The following is a 19988-nucleotide window of genomic DNA, read 5'->3' as shown; positions in this document are numbered from 1 at the left end:
AAGCATGGAACAGTTAAAGGTGGGGTATGTCATTTTTCAAAAACGCGTTACAAAAGTGAGTCGGGCCGAGTACCAAAACAAACTTGTAGCCAATCAGCAGTAAGGGACGTGTCTGCTCATGATGTGGAGGAGCGTTCAGTGAACAGCCGAGCCGAGTGACAGAAAGAGACGGCGGATAAAAAAACTAAAGCGGAAAACGTCTGCAGAATGATAAGGCAAGAAGTGGCACCCGTGTAAATATCGGTTTGCCTGTAAAGCTGTAAATTCCACCATTATGCTCAGCTGCCTCTGTAATAATCCTGTAATATCTGTCTGTTAGCGAAAGGACAATCGCACTTGGGCTTTAGTACAAGGCAGCTGTGCCTAGTGTGAGTATGCCCTTAGAATAATAATGAAAAAATTCTTTATTATTAGCATTATAGCTATCTTTGTCTTGGGGTACACACACACAGAGAAAGCTGCTTATTACTAATTTATCCATGTTTATTTATCGCTCTGACGTGTCAATAGGTCCTGCCCTCTAGAAGCTCCACAGATATATTTGTATACCACGATATATAAACGATATAGAAAAAGTTCAATCGATTTACACTTTATATCATTGCCGACATTTATATTGTCATATCGCCATAGCAAGCAGTAATAATTAAAGTTTAATGAACACATTTGACTAGCTAGTTGATAAAACCAAAATCTGACCAAAAAAAATCCTAACAAGACTGACTAGTGCTAATGCTATCCCCTTGCTAGTTTTTTCTTTTACCTGCTGAGACAGGTATGCTTTTCCCCCACAAAAGCAAGATCACTTTGTTTTAATGTTAAAGTCATGCACATAGTGCAATAACCATTTCAAGCATTTTGTATGGTTTATACACAGCAAAACAGCATGTATTTAACTGAAAATCCAGAATCATCAACAAGCTAACTGTAAAGATAGCGCTGTGAATGATGATATAGTTGTCAACAAATGGGATGCTACATTTGATTCAAAATTAAATATCTTACATATCTACGATTTTGACTTTAATAAGATTTTCCCAGGAAAAGCATGAAAGTGGCATGTCTGAACTAGTTGATACAGGAAGTCTAATAAAGAGGTTGATTGGCAAAAAGTATTTTATGTATTTTGAAAATACAAAAATATTAAGATTAAATGTATTTAAATACAAAATACATTTGATTTTTTTCAAAGGTATTAAAATACAAAATAGTATTTTGTATTTCAAATACGTATTTTAAATACTATTACACAACTAATACTAATATATATATATATATATATATATATATATATATATATATATATATATATATATATATATATATATATATGCAATTTGGCTAAAAAATAATTAGAAAGAATTCATATTCTGGTCTACAGGTCACTAATCAAACAAATGTAACAAAATGTAAAAAATAAATATAAATATATGTGTCAACTTACTTGTATAAAAGATCAAAAAAGCAAAAAAATTGAAGCATAAATATAAAATATAAATATGATACATATATACAAATAATATATATTTTATATACAAATATGTGTATATATACACAAGAAGAAATAAAAAAGAAAAGAAAGAAAGAACAAGCTGCTACGCTTGAAGCCCACTGTATATATATATATATATATATATATATATATATATATACTCTATGTGGTGCCACCTCGGATAATAGGTGCAGAAGCGCTCGTGCACGTCACGGCGGTCATGGAGGCCAGTGTCGGGCGCGCGCATCCCGGTTCGTTACGTCACTTGAAGCGCCCTGGCTCGTAGCTCTGGCAAAGAGAGGAAGAAAACGACAGAAGTACTGTAAAACAGGGCTTTCCCCGCCGTTATCAGCTCTCAAAGTAGTAACGGGCCGTCTACAACAATAGATACAGGCACAGCCATCTCACCAAACCGGACTAACCTCTTGTGGAAGAAGGTAAGGAGCTTTTGGAAGTGATTTTCCTCAGATGAAGAGTCTGAACTGCTCGGACACAGCCCATTGATAGTGTGGGATTATGTGGAGCTATATCTGTTTATTGCACACTAATGTCTATATACGTTCGTATGCGCCCAGACAAACTAGAGGGAAGGTAAATAAAGCTGATATTTCGCAATATGCGCACTAGAGACTGTTCAAATGAAACGCTGTTGCGCCAGCAAGCAATGGAGGAACAGGAGGAGCAAAAAAAACAACAAAAAATACACACATATCGGAATAGTGGCGAGTTTATGATTCGACATAAACCGCTATAGTGAGACAATCTGGACACTACTGTGTGGTAAAAACCGCTGCGAATCCGTCCAAAGCGTCAGCCCAGGCGGTGTCAAGAGTCTTCAAGAGGAAGCCCTGTGACTACATGTGCATTTCAGACTTTCATTCCTGATTTCTTTGCTTATTTCCCACGTACAACTGATTTAAAGCGTCTGCGAGGCGGTTACTAAATATCCCAGAATTGTTACAAAGTATCTCCTCACTCTCTGTGACGTCAGCAGGAAAATATGTATCGGTTACAAAATATCTCTTCTTTAGAAAAGACACAAAGTAAAATATTTACCCGAACTCTAAACCAAGAAGTTGTGTTTATTACTGAATAAAACAAACCCTCAAACACAACAGTTTAGTTTAAAAGCAGATGATGTTGTAACAGGACCCCGCAGGTAGTTCAGTATTGTGTTGTTCCCGACTGATTCGCGTTGAGAATAATTTGATTGACTCCTGTGAAGCCCCTCCCTTATTTTTAACCATAGTGTTTAATATAACATAATATATATATATATATATATATATAGAATACTTATTTTTACTGTAATACTAAATATTGATGTTAAATGTAACTCTTATTCCTTCATAATGTGATGTTTTTATAATTCAGTTTTTATTTGCTCATATTAATTGCATGGAATATTTGCACTCATCTATCTGTCTGTCTGTATATGTGTGTATATATATATATATATATATATATATATATATATATATATATATATATATATATATATAATGTGTGTGTGTGTGTGTGTATATATTTAATTTTTTTTCTCTCTGAAAATGTGTACCTTTTTGTTGATGCTGGTTGTAAATTACAGTGCAAAATAAAACCATGTCTAATCACATGACACAATAAAACTCATGTCTAATCACATGACATATCACACGTTTTGCTGTGAATATTGTCAATAGAATAGCCCAACAGTGATTTGATAACCGTGCTGAGGAAGTGCTTTCTTGCTTTCTCGGTTGTGTGGATCTCAGCAGGTTTCTTCAGTTGCAACATTAGGTCTAAATGTTCTGTCTGCTGCATCAATCCTGTGTATCTGAGTTTGTCAGGGTTTGACTGGGCTGCTTGTGTCAGGAAGCTGGAATCAAGGTCTTTCTGATATATAAGGATTACTGTAATGTCAAGCCAACCTGCTGTGAACTCGTACACAAAAACATGTTTGACTAGCATTTTCTTTTTTAAAATAAACAAATACGGAAATCTATAGTCTTATCTATAGAGCAGGGTGTTATTTATTTTAATTGAAATCAGGTCAAGATATTGTATTAATCTATCACAAATTTTTAAGGGGTGCATATCTTATTCTTTAGCATGCAGGGAAATACTTCTGGCCTCCAGGGTTTGTGTCTGTATCTTCTTCGGTGATGAGGGTGACTGAATTACTACAAAGAAGATCTAAGCACAGCCTAAAACCTTTTGTTAGTTTTTTTTAGTAGAGAAAAATGTTAAGCAGCAAAAGTGTAGATGTTTGTTTGAATAAATTGAGACATATTATCAAGATAAACCGCTGAGATTAGGGTGTATATGATTGACCTATCTCTTCTTTTGTAAGATCTAGCCAGGTCTTCATTTTTATTTCATCTCTGGAGGGTGTAATGCATGAGAAATACAGGGAGGTGAGTGATGCTTAGACTCTGAGACATGCAGGAAAGTTTGTCTTGTGTCAGCGTGTACCAGCATGCTTTAATTTCTCAAAGGAAAGGTGTTCTGTTGGTGGTTTGAAGCCGATGAAAAATGTATTTTTACTTTTGGATATGTGGATGTGTTATGCAATCTGGTGTGTTAAGAGAAACACTTTTTGAAATGGTGAAGCCATGGTGGGATGCAGGATAGGTTTTAAGGGTGCATCTGGATTTTAAGTCCTAATAATGCTGTAATGCTTGTAACCAGTTTTTAGTTAAGATGTAAATGAACATTACATCTTTATTTATTCTAGATTCATTTTTTTGTTTATTTTACTTTTTTGATATATCAGTTGATATTAGATATTTATTAGATATTTCCTCTGTTTTTACATTTAGATTGGCATTTGTCATAGTCTATACCACTCATTTCAGTTAATCTTTATAAACACTAATAATTTAATAACGATCTTAAATTTAATCATCAAATCTGAAAAAAATAATATCTGTTTTTAATACTGCATATTATTGTTTTAATGTCTAAATTCACTTGTAGTTTTTAAAATAATTAGATTTTATTATTATCATTTTGTTTTATATATCGGTTAAGCATTAACAATTAAATATCTAATACCAAATGAAATATTTTGTAAAAAATCAGATCAATATTTTTAAATGCTACAAGTGATTTTAAGCATCACAGCATTATAATGTAAAATAAAATCTAATTTTAATAAAGATTTTATTTTATGGTGTAAAAATGTGAATGCTCATTTCCTATATTTTTACAATTAAGTATGGAACATAATTTCATATATTTTTACATTTTTAGATTGCTTTTGCCATCATCTAACACTCATTTGAAGTTAATGTTTATAAACGCTAATAATTAAATAACACTGTTAAATGTAATATCCAGTTTTAATAATTCACATTAGTGTCGTGATGCCTAAATGTACTTGAAGCATTTAAATGTATTTATTTATTTATTTGTCTGTGTGTGTGTGTTTGTTTGCTTTATTTTGAATTAATTTAGACAATTTAATAGAATTTCAATATTTGGCTTTTATTGATTATTGGCTAAAATAAAAGTAATTAGATACTTGTCGGTATCGGCCATAATCTGGGGCGTCCTTTTAATATGAAATATCTTTAGCAGTAGCACAGCATGCTAATTAAAGCAGTGGCATGATTTTCATGTGCGATGTCTTCTCAGTTGTGTGTCCTTTGCTGACCCTAGTAGTACACATCACAGCGAACACACATTCATGACGTCTTTCACAATTACACCTGCCTACAAATGCAATGGCAACTCAATGACTGTGCTGAGCAGGCCAGACTCAAGCTGTCCAGATAGAGAGAGCCCAGCAGGATTCTGATCCTCCTGAGTCCCTCGTGTGGTTTAGCCTGTCTGGTGCGGCTAGCCCATCTTTGACCTAATTAACTCTCGCAAACAGACGGACAGACAGGGGACGAGAACCTGTCAGACCCGAGAAGAAAAGCACATTCAACACCGGCTCTCTCGTTTCATGCTAGCAGGTCAGGACTGGAGATGAGAATTGATTAGTTGATCCGGAGTCTCAGAGAAATGATGTGTTTGCTGAAGAGTTTGTAACAACATCTTTGGCTTATAGCTCTAAAGCTGTGGGTTTGGGAGACAGTAATGTGTAATATGGGAATCACTTTAGTGGTTCTAGCTAAGATTCTGTTATGTAATTATTCTGTTATTTTACAGTGTATAAATATACAGTAAAACTTTAACTGAAATTAACATGAAAATATAAAATGCAGAAAAATAAAAACATATACAAAAGATTTAAAAAAAAACTTTAATAGTATTTCAGTGTTACTAAAATATCACTGGTTTATCATGCAGTTGATAACATAAAAACCAACATGATTCTGAGCCAAATGATGCAATGTGAAGGAGTCAAGGCAGGTGGAGGAAGGCGGAATCAAACTCTAGTTCAGATCAACAATCGAACAGTGTGAAAACAGCCTACAGCTACTTTGGACTTGCAGAGCTTCTGTTTAGATCTGGTTTCGGAGGAGGTTGGTGGATCTTCTACCCTTGGTGATTCTCTAAAGAAAATTTTGAAATGCTTCACCTCTTCTATTTCCTTCATCCTCCAGAAATCCTCTTAGCTGATTTACAGTGGTGTTACTCCTTGAATCACTTCCAAACTCTACTGACAGTCTTAGCAACAGATAAGAAACAATTAATTTTTTTCTGAACTGAATTTTGAGTAAATACAGCGTAAAAACTAGACTAAAAATAGTGTATATTCACTGATTAGTAAGTCATGGGAACTTTTTATGTTTTTACATTTCTTTACTTCATCAAAATAAGTTGTATGAAATTCATCTTGATTTAAGTGAGTTTAATGTATTTTAAGTGGAAATTGATTATACTTAAAACTTAAGACAGCCATTGAATTTGTTGAAATGCAACATAATGGTGCGTTTTTTTAAGTGATAGGATTTACTTTAAACCATTTTCACTCAGACACTGCTAGTAATATGCTAGTAGTTTCTTTATTTCATTGAAGTAATCATGACATTTTGAAGCAAAAAGACTGAAATAATGATTGTTTTATTTTTATTCAGTGTACAAACACTGCAATGTTGCAAGGTCTGTAAACAAATCTGAGCCAAATTTGGCAAGATAGTTATAATTGCTCTTTTCAGTGAGTTTAACATCTCATTTTCATTCATTTAATTATATTATGTAGGCTTAAATATCTGCTATATTGACAATCAACCACCGTTGGGTCTTTAGATATTAATATCTGAGCTGACATTCAGAAACAATGAAAACACTAAGAGAATATCCAGGTTTTACAGTAACATGTTTTCTTTGGCTTCTTATTGAGTTATGTCACCCGTCTCATACTTTTCCATATTAGAAACAAGATTCTCAAGTTGCGTATCTGTCAGATATCCTGATTCATGCTCTCACAGTTACCTGGATTTTGAAGGCAGAAGAGCAGTTTATGTGCGTGTGGATGTGGATTGAATGAAATGCGCTGTGGTTGTAGTTGTTTGAATGCTGATGAATCAGTGCTGCCGTCTAGATGATCAGTGATGTGAAGTGACAGGCCGTCAGGCATCAGGCAGAGCGTTTTAAGTGAGCTCAAAGCTGACCTCTGTTCCCGCCTATAAATACAGAGGCAGAGGCAGGCACACACTGTCCCATTGATGCCGTAACAGAGCCGGGGGCAGAACGATTCATAGGTTTATATATCTGAGAAAGAGACCTTTGCCAAAAAATACTGTAATATCAAGCATCTAGTTTAAATTGACACCGTATTGATTATTGTAGGCAGCTTTGCAGTTTGAAATGCGAGTTGCTGACTGTAATTTTGGGTGTGGGCTTGGAACGTTTGATCATGTTTTTTGACTCAGCACTCCAACCATTACTTTAAATGATTTGACTCATTTTAGCTGTATGTCGTGAGTCATGAGCAAAATAAAACGCATTATTTTGTGGTGTGTTTATCCTCTCTATAGAACTAGGCTAGGTCATATTTTGAATATTTACAATATAGTTGTTTTGATTTATTATAATTTGTTATTGTTTTGTCCTCATTAGTAAGTCGCTTTGGATAAAAGCATCTGCTAAATGAATAAATATCACACATATGGAATATCAGATTCACAGTGAGTTTAATGTGCATTTTAATTGGTTATTAATTTAATGAAACGTATTGTAATGAATGGTACAGTTTTATGAACTTAAATTTTTAACAGATTATTGGAGTAAGTTTTGCAATAAAATACTACTACTGCAGTTTTACTTTATAAAATTAATTTAATGTGTGACTTGGTAATTCTTTTTTCAATGTATAAATATATTCTGCATTAGAGCTATAAGCCAAAGATTGTATTTAAAGGAAAATGTATAATTCTATGTGTGTATTTTTAGTGAAAAACCTTAGTTATTATAATTTATTTATTTATTTAGGCTTTAAAATTGTGTCTGTTTGGCCACAATGGTTAATCTGATCACACTTTTGAAAGAAATTTCAGAATAATATATTTAAATAAAAAGATAGTTTTTTTGGTTTATGACTCATGAGCTCATTTCTGAGTAAGTTTGAGTCAGTCTTTCTGCTGTTTTCACTGTCCTCCATTCACATTAGTTTCCTCTCTTACATCCCTCTCACTTTGGAAGCACTGCCTTTCCAGAGGCTTAAACATTCATTTTTAGCATTTGGTGTAGGTTTTATTTATTCTTGTTTGTAAATAAAATACTTTTTATACATATATTAAAAATAAGTTACTACAGTACTTCTATAGTTTCCAGTTCTTCAAGCGATTGCATAGTAAACATTGGTTTTGGCCTATTTTTGAGTGTGAGGATTTAGGCCAAATGTAATGGAAACTTACTGTTCCATGAGGCAGCATTACATTGTGAAAATCCCTGTTGAAGAGCAGAGCAGATTGTGGTAATGGAAGGAGATATGGCTGGAAGGAGGGATTGAGAGATAAAGAAATGGAGGGAGGGTACCTTTTCTTGCTGTGTCCACTGTCCAGGTGTAATCCACCCGCCCGAGGCGAACCAGATGGCGAGTACTGCTGTAGTTCTTAAAGGAACAGTTCACCCCATAATAAACAGTGTGGTTATTTGCTTAGTTTATTTAACTTAAGCTTACGTATGCTTTTGGGCTGTAACTTTAAAACATTTCAGAATGAAAGTGTTCTAAGTTTGTAGGTAATAAGTAAAAATGTATTGATAATTCATGCACTGTGAAAGTGGTGTGCCGTACAAATGTCGTAGTGTGCTGTCCCCAAGCATCTGCCAACCCCAGTTTCAACTCTGCCCGCCTCTCACACATGTGATAAATGCATTCCCATTATTTCTGAATGACTCTCTCTGATCTCCTTGGATCTGCCCTGTTTAGCTGAAGCGTTGTGCCCTGTTCTGTCTTGTTTTCATCGCAATGAATATATGTTTTTGTCATGCTACACTTATGCTCTGCTGATTTGAGCAGTTAAAATGGCAAATATGCAGTTGTAGATTTGTGTATTGTGTAGAAGCTTGTTGTGTTTATGTAAATTAGGAGGTTTTGATTAGTGCTACTGTATTTTCATCTCACAATTTCTAGCCCTCTGTAACAATATTGATGCTACATGTGAAAAAACATGCTGGTCTTTCAAAGAGGGGAAGCTAATTTTCGGCCTACATCATAAAAATTGTCCATTTATTTATATGTAAATTATTTTCAAGAAAATGCTCTGTGACCCTGTCGTACCAACTAGGCGTCTTTTCCAGTGACTTGACCAGTGTCCTCTCAATGGCCAGCAGAGCTAGGCTGCTTAAACGGCTTTGGCCCATTGTGTTACGGGTGTAGGACTTGAGCCGCTTTAAACAGGAGAAGCTCCTTTCTACACCTGCAGATGTAGCTCCAATTGTTGCCACTAATGAGAACAGTTTGTAAAGAACACTGTCCAGTTCCATGTCTTTAACCCCCTGGGGTCTGAGGGTGTTTTGGGGGCCTGGAGAAGTTTTGACATGCCCTGACATTTGTGCTTTTTTCAGTTGCTTATAAATATATAAATGGCTAAAGTCTAATAACACTGTAAACAGCAAAAACAGTAAACCGGGATTCATCCTTGAAGAGAACATCTCTCCAAAGTGCCAGATGCCATCGAATGTGAGCATTTGCCCACTCAAGTCGGTTCCGATGACGAACTGCAGTCAGGTCGAGACCCCGATGAGGACGACGAGCATGCAGATGAGCTCTCCTGAGACGGTTTCTGACAGTTTGTGCAGAAATTCTTTGGTTTTGCAAACCGATTGTTGCAGCAGCTGTCCGGGTGGCTGGTCTCAGATGATCTTGGAGATGAAGATGCTGGATGTGGAGGTCCTGGGCTGGTGTGGTTACACGTGGTCTGCGGTTGTTAGGCCGGTTGGATGTACTGCCAAATTCTCTGAAACGCCTTTGGAGATGGCTTATGGTAGATGAATGAACATTCAATTCACGGGCAACAACTCTGGTGGACATTCCTGCAGTCAGCATGCCAATTGCACGCTCCCTCAAAACTTGTGGCATTGTGCTGTGTGATAAAACCACATTTTAGAATGGCCTTTTATTGTGGCCAGCCTAAGGCACACCTGTGCAATAATCATGCTGTCTAATCAGCATCTTGATATGCCACACCTGTGAGGTGGATGGATTATCTCGGCAAAGGAGAAGTGCTCACTAACACAGATTTGTGAACAATATTTGAGAGAAATGGGCCTTTTGTGTACATAGAAAAAGTCTTAGATCTTTTTATATATATATATATATATATATATATATATATATATATATATATATATATATATATATATATATAGTTGAAGTCAAAAGATTACATGCACCTTACAGAAATGATAATTATTTTAACAAAATAAGAGGAATCATACAACATGCATGTTATTGTTTTAGTACTGACCTAAATAAGATATTTCACATAAAAGATATTTACATATAGTCCACAAATTTATAAAAATGACCCTGTTCAAATGTTTACATTCTGTACACTTGATTCTTAATACTGTGCTGTTACCTGAATAATCCACAGCTGTTTTTTTTTGTTTAGTGATAGTTGTTCATGAGTCCCTTGTTTGTCCTGAACAGTTAACTGGCTGCTGTTCTTCTGAAAATCCTTCAGGTCCCACAAATTCTTGCATTTTTGTGTATTTGAACCCTTTCCAACAATGACTGTATGATTTTGAGATCCATCTTTTCACACTGAGGACAACTGAAGCACCAAACAGGAGTTGTATAAAATATGAATATATAAATATAAATTGTAAAAAATATAAAATTAAAATATATTTGTATAAATATAAATCAGAATATATTATGACTATGAATATATATATTTGTAAATCAGAATACATATTTGTAAATCGGAATATAAAGATAATCATAATATATAAATTGTGAACACACGCACACACACACACACACACACACACATGCGTGCGCACATACGTTTATATCTAGACCTATATAATAGATGTATGTTTTATAGACTGGGACAATTAAGGCATAAAAAGGCTGTTACATAAGTGAGATAAGTGCAGGCATTTAAAATATGTCTCAGCTTCAGGGAATGTGACGGGGTTAGACATGCCCACTGCTTTAATGATTTGTCTTCAGTTCGTCAGCAGCAGAGGAAGGAGATCTGCGGTCTCGCTGCCCCCTCTGCATCTTATCAGTAGCCAGCTCCGTTCTCTAGTCTACCACAACTTCTGTAAACTGTTCCTCAATGAGACTGGGCTGTTTTAATTCCTTACTCTTTCTTTGTATCATGTTCTGTATAACATGTCTGTGTATGTGTTTGACAGTCCATTTCCAGTGCATAATTTCAGTCTGAAGGGAGTCTGCGGTTAACATACTTCACGTTGGCTTCATTTTCATGAAGATTTAGTCCATTGAGAGACACTATGGCTCTGATGTTAGATTCTTTCCTAACGAGAGAGTGCGGGTACATTGGCCTCATTGAGCTTTTTCCTGGCTTTTGGGATGGACCAAAACACGGCTCCGGTGTCCACTGCCAGCAATTTTCTCCATAAATTACCCTTAAGCTGCATTTGTGGCAAATATTAAGGGTTTATAATTTAAAACTCAAAAACCAGATGAATTTCACAGTCTGTATCACTTCCCTTTGCTTTAAAAAGAGTGACATTCAGTGATAAAATAGCATTTATAGAAGAGATCATGTATGAGACCCATGTGACCTAGTATTGCTACAAAACAAAGATGTGTTTTACAAGAGACAATGAAGTATTTCATCAGGGATAAACACACAAGACAAAAGGCAGCTGCCGCTCGTGGCTGTACTCAAATAAACAGTCCTTCTCTCTGAACGAGCACATAGCTGTGTTCATGTGTGATTAGAGATTTGGTTTCACAACCCCGTCAATGGCTTTGTATTGATTAATACAGCAATAGCAGAGGCATTAAAATGTTTGTATTAGTATTTTATTTCTGTCTGTAATGAAGCACATAATGTCTGCCATGGTTCAACCGCACGTGTTACACATACATCCAGGTGTTATACTGAAGTAATCTGCCAGTAATGAGGTGCCACAGTCTCTGTGAAAACCTCATGAGACTCGAATCAAGCGAGCAGTTTTTTTTCTTCTTTTTTTCAGGTTACACGATCAGTGTTTAAAGAAAGTTAAGACAAAAAACACTTATGTTAAATTTTTTTCTAAGTCGACTACCATTCAAAAGTTTAAGAAAAAAAGTTTAAAAGTCTCTTATGCTCACCAAAGTTACATTTATTTGATCAAAAATACAGTAAAAACAGTAATATAGTGAAATATTTTTTCCATTTAAAATGGCTGTTTTCTATTTTTATATATTTTCAAATGTAATATGTTCCTGTGATGCAAAGCTGAATTTTCAGTCTTCAGTGTCACATGCTCCTTCATAAATCATTCTAATATGCTTCTCAAGAAACATTTCTTCTTCTTTTGTGGATATGTTTTTTTCAGGATTCTAATTAATTAAAAGTTCAGATAGACATGTATTTAAAATATAATTATTTTGTAACAAAACGTTTATGTATGTTGCATTATAAAGGATCATTAGTGTAAAACGCATTATAATTATTCATAATATGCATTGTAATACATTATATATTGTTGTAAATAATTATAACCAAATTTAAAATGCATAGTGTAACAATGAATTGATAATTGTTATAATAACTGTGATCACAATTATTCATGAGATTTTTCAATGCATTATATGGTGCATTATAAGGCTTAATTAATGCAGTGAATTATACAAAAAGGCTTTAAGTAAAGTGTTACCAAAATGTCTTTACTCTCACCTTGGTTGCATTTAAAGCATTCCAGCTAAGTATAAATGAAGTATTAATTTCCTTCAAAACAAAAACTCTCACTGACTCAACTTTTGAATATGTTCATGCCTCTTAGCACTTGATTACCCTCAGAGATTCAGAGTGCAGACTGTTGTGTCATTCATACTCATAAAATAAGCTTGCATGATATCAGTAGCTCAGCAACTATGTATATGAACCCTGACAAATGTTAAAGCAAGTTGCCACTGATAAAGAAGGCAGAGGAAAGGACTGTAGAGAAGAAGAGAGACAGAGGTAGAGCTGAGATTGCAGTACAGGTATTGGACAGGAGCCACAGAGCTAAAGTAAATACAGTTTGGCATGTGAGTGACCTACATAGAGCTCAGTGAAGGAGGTTAAAGCGTACAGTGTGCCAGACCTGTTCATTAGCCTATTATTTCCTCTCTGAGAAGAGTGCAAGGCAGCAGACGCCAGGGAAAACTCTGCTATCTCAATGAAAATGTGACAGGAATGGTTTTAACTCTTCATCTCTCTCTCTCGCTCTCTCTGTTGCAGGAATATAACATGACCAGATTAAATGGATAAAACCAGCCACTCTTCAACACATGGTGAAAATGAAACATCTGCATCTTTGAATACTTAAATTAAGCCAAAAGTAGATCACAGACCCTTCAAGATTTATAAAAAATCATCTTATCAGTCCATATCGTCTTTTTTTTTTTCTTCACTCTTGCCCTTCTCCGGTCAAAGCCACCATGTATGGTAGTGCCCGATCCGTGGGCAAAGTGGAGGGCAACCACAGCGGCGGGAGCAATCAGAGTCCCGGCCGCTCGCCCCGTCTCCCTCGCTCGCCCCGTCTGGGCCACCGCCGCACCAACAGCACAGGGGGCAGCGGAGCTGGAGCAGGAGGTCCAGGTGGTAAAACCCTTTCCATGGAAAACATCCAATCTCTCAATGCTGCCTACGCCACATCCGGCCCCATGTACCTGAGCGACAACGAAGTGGTGGCGTCCGGCCCGGACCTACCGAAGAGCACCATGACGCTGGGCCGCTCGGGAGGACGGGTGCCTTACGGCGTGCGCACCGCCGCCATGGGATCCAGCCCAAACATCTCCACCGGGGCCCCCGGATCCGTTCCCACCGATGCCATTGCTTTTGGAGACCACCATATGCCTTCCACCCTGGTGTCCACTGTGCCTCATTCGCTGCGCCAGGCGCGGGACAACACAATCATGGACCTGCAGGCCCAACTCAAGGAGGTGCTCAGGGAGAACGATCTCCTGCGGAAGGAGGTGGATGTGAAGGAGAGCAAACTCAGCTCCTCCATGAACTCCATTAAGACCTTCTGGAGCCCTGAGCTGAAAAAGGAGCGAGCCCTGCGCAAGGACGAGGCATCAAAGATTGGCGTGTGGAAAGAGCAGTACAGAGTCGTCCAAGATGAGAACCAGGTGAGAGGAGGATTATGTGGATTTAAAGTCCTATTTACAATGCATTTAACTTCTGTAATATTATACATACACATCTCAGAGGGAATCAGAATATTTGGCAGGAAATAATGTAGCCTCAGTTTTGATGACTTTTATACTTTCACCTTATTTAAAAAAAGAACAATATTGTTTGGGATGCATTGATATTGCAATTCTGGCTTATAAAACGATTTTATTTTCAAGCTATGGCGAGTAAATATATTACAAATAAACCATTAAAATTGTTTAATCTTTTAATTTTAAAAATTAATATTCATTATGAGAAGTGCTAAAGATTAAATTTAACAGTGTTCTTAAATTAGTGTTTTTAAATGAAAACATTTAAGCATTAGATGTTGACAGTGGAAATGAGCATGAACAACTAAATATACATTATATTACATTTAAATGTAGAAATTTACATTTATGCATGGTTCACAAGTGAAAGTTTATAATATTACAAACATGTTCTATTTCAAGTAAATGCTGTTCTTTTGAACTTTGTATTGATCAAAGAATCCTGAAAAATTGATTTCCACAAAAATATTCAGCAGCAAGATCATTGATAATAAGAAATGTTTTGTGAGCAGCTAATCAGCATATTACAATGATTTCTGAAGGATTATGTGACACTTAAGACTGGAGTAACGATGCGGAAAATTCAGCTTTGCATCACTAGAATTTACATATAAACAGAAATTTTTTAAATGTATAATTTTAAAATGTTTTCACTGTATTTTTGATCAAATAAATGCAGCCTTGGTGAGACTTTCAAAACATGAAAAAAGTAACAAACATGTCACGCATCCCTAAATAGTTTTTTTTTTTTTAAATCATAGTATATCTCTCTCTCTTTTTTCTTAGTTAGATGTTGGTCAGTTAAGTGTCTGAATATGGTTTCTCTTCTCTTCTGTAAACTGGAATATTCTGGTCTGTTTAGTGCAGTGTTCAGTAGCCAAAGGGCTTCATCTGCTAAAACGCTATATGAAATGGTGCACCTGGCACTGAGGGGAAAAAAAACTATTACTTGCAGATTGCATCTGATTACTGAAGAACATCGGTACAAGGCATGTTTAAGAAATGGCTCTATTTGTCTTTTAGTGTTGTTTTCAGAAATGGCATGCCGAGAGCCTTAAAAACATCTTAAACGAAGCTGAATCAAAACGGTTTGTTTGATTGGCAGGTGTTACGATAAAAACACTAGAAAAGTGGATCTTTTTTGTTTTTGCGTAAAATGGACAACTGTTCAGCAAAGTCTATATGATGCTTTTCTCTTCTGCAGGCCAAAGTTGAACACACGTCCATCCTGACATTTCCCATTTTATTTCAGGATCTTAGCTCTGGTGTAAGCTGTAATTTAGCATTTTCCCATGTATTTTTAGGGTATGCAGTCTACAGCATGTAGCAGACTACAGAATGTGGCATAGACATTAACTGTAATCGTTATACCACCACCTCTTTTCAACAGGAAGATGTTTTTATGTATTTAGTCTAGTTTACATAAGTCTGGCATAGCCTGAATTTTCACTATTGACATCTGGCAAAGAATTGCCAACTTAAGGAAAGACCTTCTGTACGTCGCTGTGTCTGTAGAGTTAACTTTGAACTCAGCTGGATGTCAGTGACCTTTAACCCTTAAACGGTCTTGTTGCACATGACCCTGGCCCTGCGTGGCTTCTTCCTTGGTTTGATGAAGGCTCGGGTGATGTTTTTGGGTAAGGGCGAGTGGGTTTAGCCCATATGACACCCCACTCGGTCTGCTTCGTACAGTGAGCTGGAGTATTTGACTGAAGTCAGTTTCTGTCATGATGGGTTTATCTAGATAAGCTAGATCAATATTCAAAAGACCCTTGATCAGTTAAATGATCAAGTCAAATTCTCAGGAGAGAGAGGCATTCAAAGGAGGGATAAAGGAGCAGGAATGAGTGGAATAAGGCTTGAATGCTCCTTGAGACCTATTCAATTATGAGATGTGACACAACAAACCCCTTTAGTCAGCCAACTCTCATTCATTCACCTCCTCTGCTTGTATCTCTCTCCATTCATTTAGCCCACATGCTAGTTCACTGGATTCGTGACTACGCTTTCTCTCTCTTCACTTTAGGCATGCATGAGTAATAAAATTCTAGCTGATATGATAAGCAACAATTATTAATCATTGTTTTAATTATAAAAATATTTGTTCTATTTTTGTTTATTTAAAAATTTTAATTTTAAATGGATAAATTTTAAATGCTTAAAGTGAATTTAGGGATCACAACATTACAGTATAATGTTGGCTACAGTATGAAAAATGGATATTTAATTTGAGATTACTGGTAAGTGTTAATAATTAGCGTTTTTAAAGATTAACTTTAAGCGAACGTTAGATGATGACAAACGTAATCTAAATGTAAAAATAATGGAAATGAGCATTCACAATTTAAATGTATAGTTTAATCAAATATGATATATATCATATTTGATTAATTTTATACAATAGGAATAGAAAACAGTAAATGTTCTAAAAATATTCTAAATAAGGTTTCACAGTATTTTACAGTATTTTTTTTTTTTTAAATGAGATTATATAGTCAACATATGTATTATCTACTAATAATTCAAAAAAGCATTTATGCTAGGGCTGGGCGATATGACTGAAAACTGTATCACGATATCAGTGTTTCATATCGGTCGATATCGATAATTATTGATATTTTTTTTAAGGTGGTACATCAAGTTCGTGGTATTACCAGTCTTGGCGGGGATGACGGTCTTGCATAATTTGCAGACGACATTTGGTCTGACTACGGTCAGACTTATAATATCCAAAAAACTGCCATACTGGCGAGCTGACTTTCTCTTTTATTTACAATTTCCTCGCTCGCTGCGGCACTCATTTTCTGCTTATGAAGAGGAATCCAGCAGACCAGCCAATAGGGTCTGGCTGCAGACGTGCACTCTCAGCCGCGCGTGCGCACTTAGACACGAGACAACGATATGGCGCAACCAAACATGATACTGTTACATGATTGGCTGTTAGCGTGTCACTCCCTACGTTGCTAGGTTACCAGAGAGCGAGTTCCTTTGTTAATGCAACCAAACTTGCTTCGCAACCTTTGTTTTCTTCCGACGAAGAATAAAAAATATCGAACGTTTTATCGAACACATTTTTTATTGATATCGTTCACGTGTCTATCGCGATACATATCGTTATCGTTTTATCGCCCAGCCCTAATTTATGCATCTCTATTTGCTACAGTATACTGTGAATGCCACTTTTTCTGTAATAAATACCTTTTTTACATCTTTATTTGTGATCAAATGTGAACATGTTTTGTTAATTTGGATTCAAATGAACCTTATTTACTTCCTTAAAAGTCGTTTTCTTCCAGTGCATTGTGAACATCTGCCGTGACATTCCCTGCACTTGCAAGAATGCTTATGTGAGCGCATCCTTTTAAACAAAGCAACCGAGCCAATCGGGTGTCCGTCCATGTGTGTTTTCCGTAAGTGTGCATCTCTGCCCTCTGAGGAAGCGGGAACAGATGGCAGACGAGGCTCCTGACGCGCTTACTGTAGTAGTGTTGTAAAAGGTCCAAAGATTCGCACCCCAATCCCACAATCTCCTTATCAAGTAGTGTTACTTTTCACAGCCAAGTTCCGCCCACACTAATATTCACCGTTCCGGTCAGACTGTTTGTTCCTAATCCCAAATGTCTGAGTCACATAGTCAGATGAGATGAAAACCGATAGTGTAGGGGTTTGTTTGCTGTGTCATTTCAGTAAATGTAACCTAGAAGGGTAGCAGATGGTCAAGGGTGGAGTCAGGGGTCATTAAGCTCCACACTCTCTCTCAGATGGAAATAAACATCACATGTTGAGCTGAATGACTAAGAACCATGAAAACATCTCACATGGTTTTCTTGCACAGCACTTCCTGTTGTCCTGCTTGGTATGATTAAGGTTTGAAGGCTGTATTTACTCATTATGTAAAAGATAATCAGCTCATTACTCGCAGCAGACTGTGTCATACAATATGCTGTGTTTACACTGTAGAATCATAATGGAGCTGGACTGGAACACCATAGACTTGGAGGTGGATCTGTCCCTGTCAGTACTCTGGTTAGTGGGTGATCAATATGGTGTTTCAAAACCCCATATACATATATGGGGTATGTATGTATATACAGCACCATATTTCAGTCACCTCTGGCATGACTGAAGCACCAAGATTGTGGTTGTGATGATTACGAGCCAAAGAAGTACTTTTAGTGCTATATAGCACCATTTTTTTTTTTTTTTAGAGAAAAAAAAAAAAACAATAATAATAAAAAAAAAAAAAATAAAAAAATATATATATATATATTAGCAAGTACGGTTTTATATATTGCCAACTTTAAAACGGCACTGTTTGTATTACAATTAAAAATAGATCTCAGTGACTTGCCATATCAAGAGACCCGGATATCATAGGTGGGCTCTTTTGACCTTGGTCAGTTAACAACCACCTAGCAACCACATACCGACATGCTAAAAATGAACAAAGCTGCGTCCTGACAACCACTCACATCACATTGACATCAATACATCTAAAAATCTAGTTTGTCTCTGCAAGAACTGTCTGGAATTTATTTAGGTCTCTTAAAGAACTCAAGTTTCAAAATAAACCATCTCCAAGTCTGCAAAACCACCAAGATAATAAGGAACTAAATGTCCTGTTGGGCTTTCTTTGTTTGCTCGCTTACTCTTGTTTTATTTCCCAAACAGTCTGTGCTGATTAAGGAAAGACGTGCAATATTTGTGTCGTGTTATCTCTGCCATCTCATGAGCGACGTAGTAAAAGCGTGGGAGAAAGAATACAGGGACGATAGATCATATTTTTATCTGTTCTCACCATGGGACTGTGAGCCGCTGCTCTTTGGCAGACACTGCGGCCCTTATATGGAGTCTGGTCATGAAGGATAGGTGTGGAATGAACAGAATCCTTGCATATGCTTACACAGACCTCCTCTTCGTCTCCTCTGCTTCACTGTCCTGCTCTGCTCTCCCTCACTCGGTATAGTTCATGTAGGGAAAACACTGAGAAAGTTGGAGTATGAGAGGCATTGAGGTGAACAGATGCGAGAGAGAGAGAGGAAAAAAAGGTGGTATTTAGATGTTGTTTCACTTTCAATGTTGACAAGTGAAAGTGAAGTATGTCACTTCACTTTCACTGTTTGTAGCTTTTAAAGGGTTCAAAGGGCTGTACTACATGCTCTGAAATGTAAGCCTTGTGTTTTGGATCTCTGCTGCTTTGGATGCTGTGTGTGGCTAGTAGAAGGGAGTGGGAATGAGCAGGTTTGCTTTGTCCACTACTACCGTACTTCCCAAAACCCCACTGACTGTGCAGATGGCCCCTTTGACACGCTGCATTAAGATTAAGCCCTTGTGCTCAGGTCCATTCTTCCTGTCAGTCAGCAGGAGTCCCGCCCATCTTCAAGGTGTTTATACTGTACCTATATGTTTATCTGTATGTGGATATATTTGACCGAACCTAAGAAGCTGAAGTGGTCTGCTGTAATTGAACTAATGCTGTAATGTTATGGGATATCAGTTCCTAATGTCAAAAGGTTATGCATTTCTAAAATCAAAAGAAAAAATAACAAAGGAAATGAGGACCATTATCTGGACCATTAAGATTTTTTTTTCATTTTTTCATTTATTTTCATGGCAGTTATGCTGAATTCCTTTCACAACTGTCCGTAGCATCTGATTTGTAGCATTTATTCCACTGGAATTCATTTGAATATATTTTAATAAAATAAATGTATACAT

At 36.4% G+C, this 19988-nt stretch overlaps 1 protein-coding gene across 2 annotated transcripts in view; it reads left to right on the top strand.

The window, feature by feature from the left end:
* The first annotated feature begins 1798 nt into the window (after positions 1–1798).
* Positions 1799–19988, top strand: part of LOC306861188 (ELKS/Rab6-interacting/CAST family member 1-like) — a 220764-nt gene continuing 202574 nt past the window's right edge. For both annotated transcript variants that reach the window (XM_079403325.1, XM_079403324.1), the window contains exons 1-2: positions 1799–1929; positions 13282–14174. In XM_079403325.1, the coding sequence (XP_079259451.1) occupies positions 13482–14174 (693 nt within the window). In that variant the 5' untranslated portion in view covers positions 1799–1929; positions 13282–13481. The remainder of the gene's footprint in view (positions 1930–13281; positions 14175–19988) is intronic.

Source organism: Barbus barbus (genome assembly GCF_936440315.1).
Source record: "Barbus barbus genome assembly, chromosome: 42".
NCBI classification, from domain to species: Eukaryota; Metazoa; Chordata; class Actinopteri; order Cypriniformes; family Cyprinidae; genus Barbus; species Barbus barbus.
Note: the sequence above shows the minus strand (reverse complement) of the source record. Positions and strands in the feature narration are given on the sequence as shown.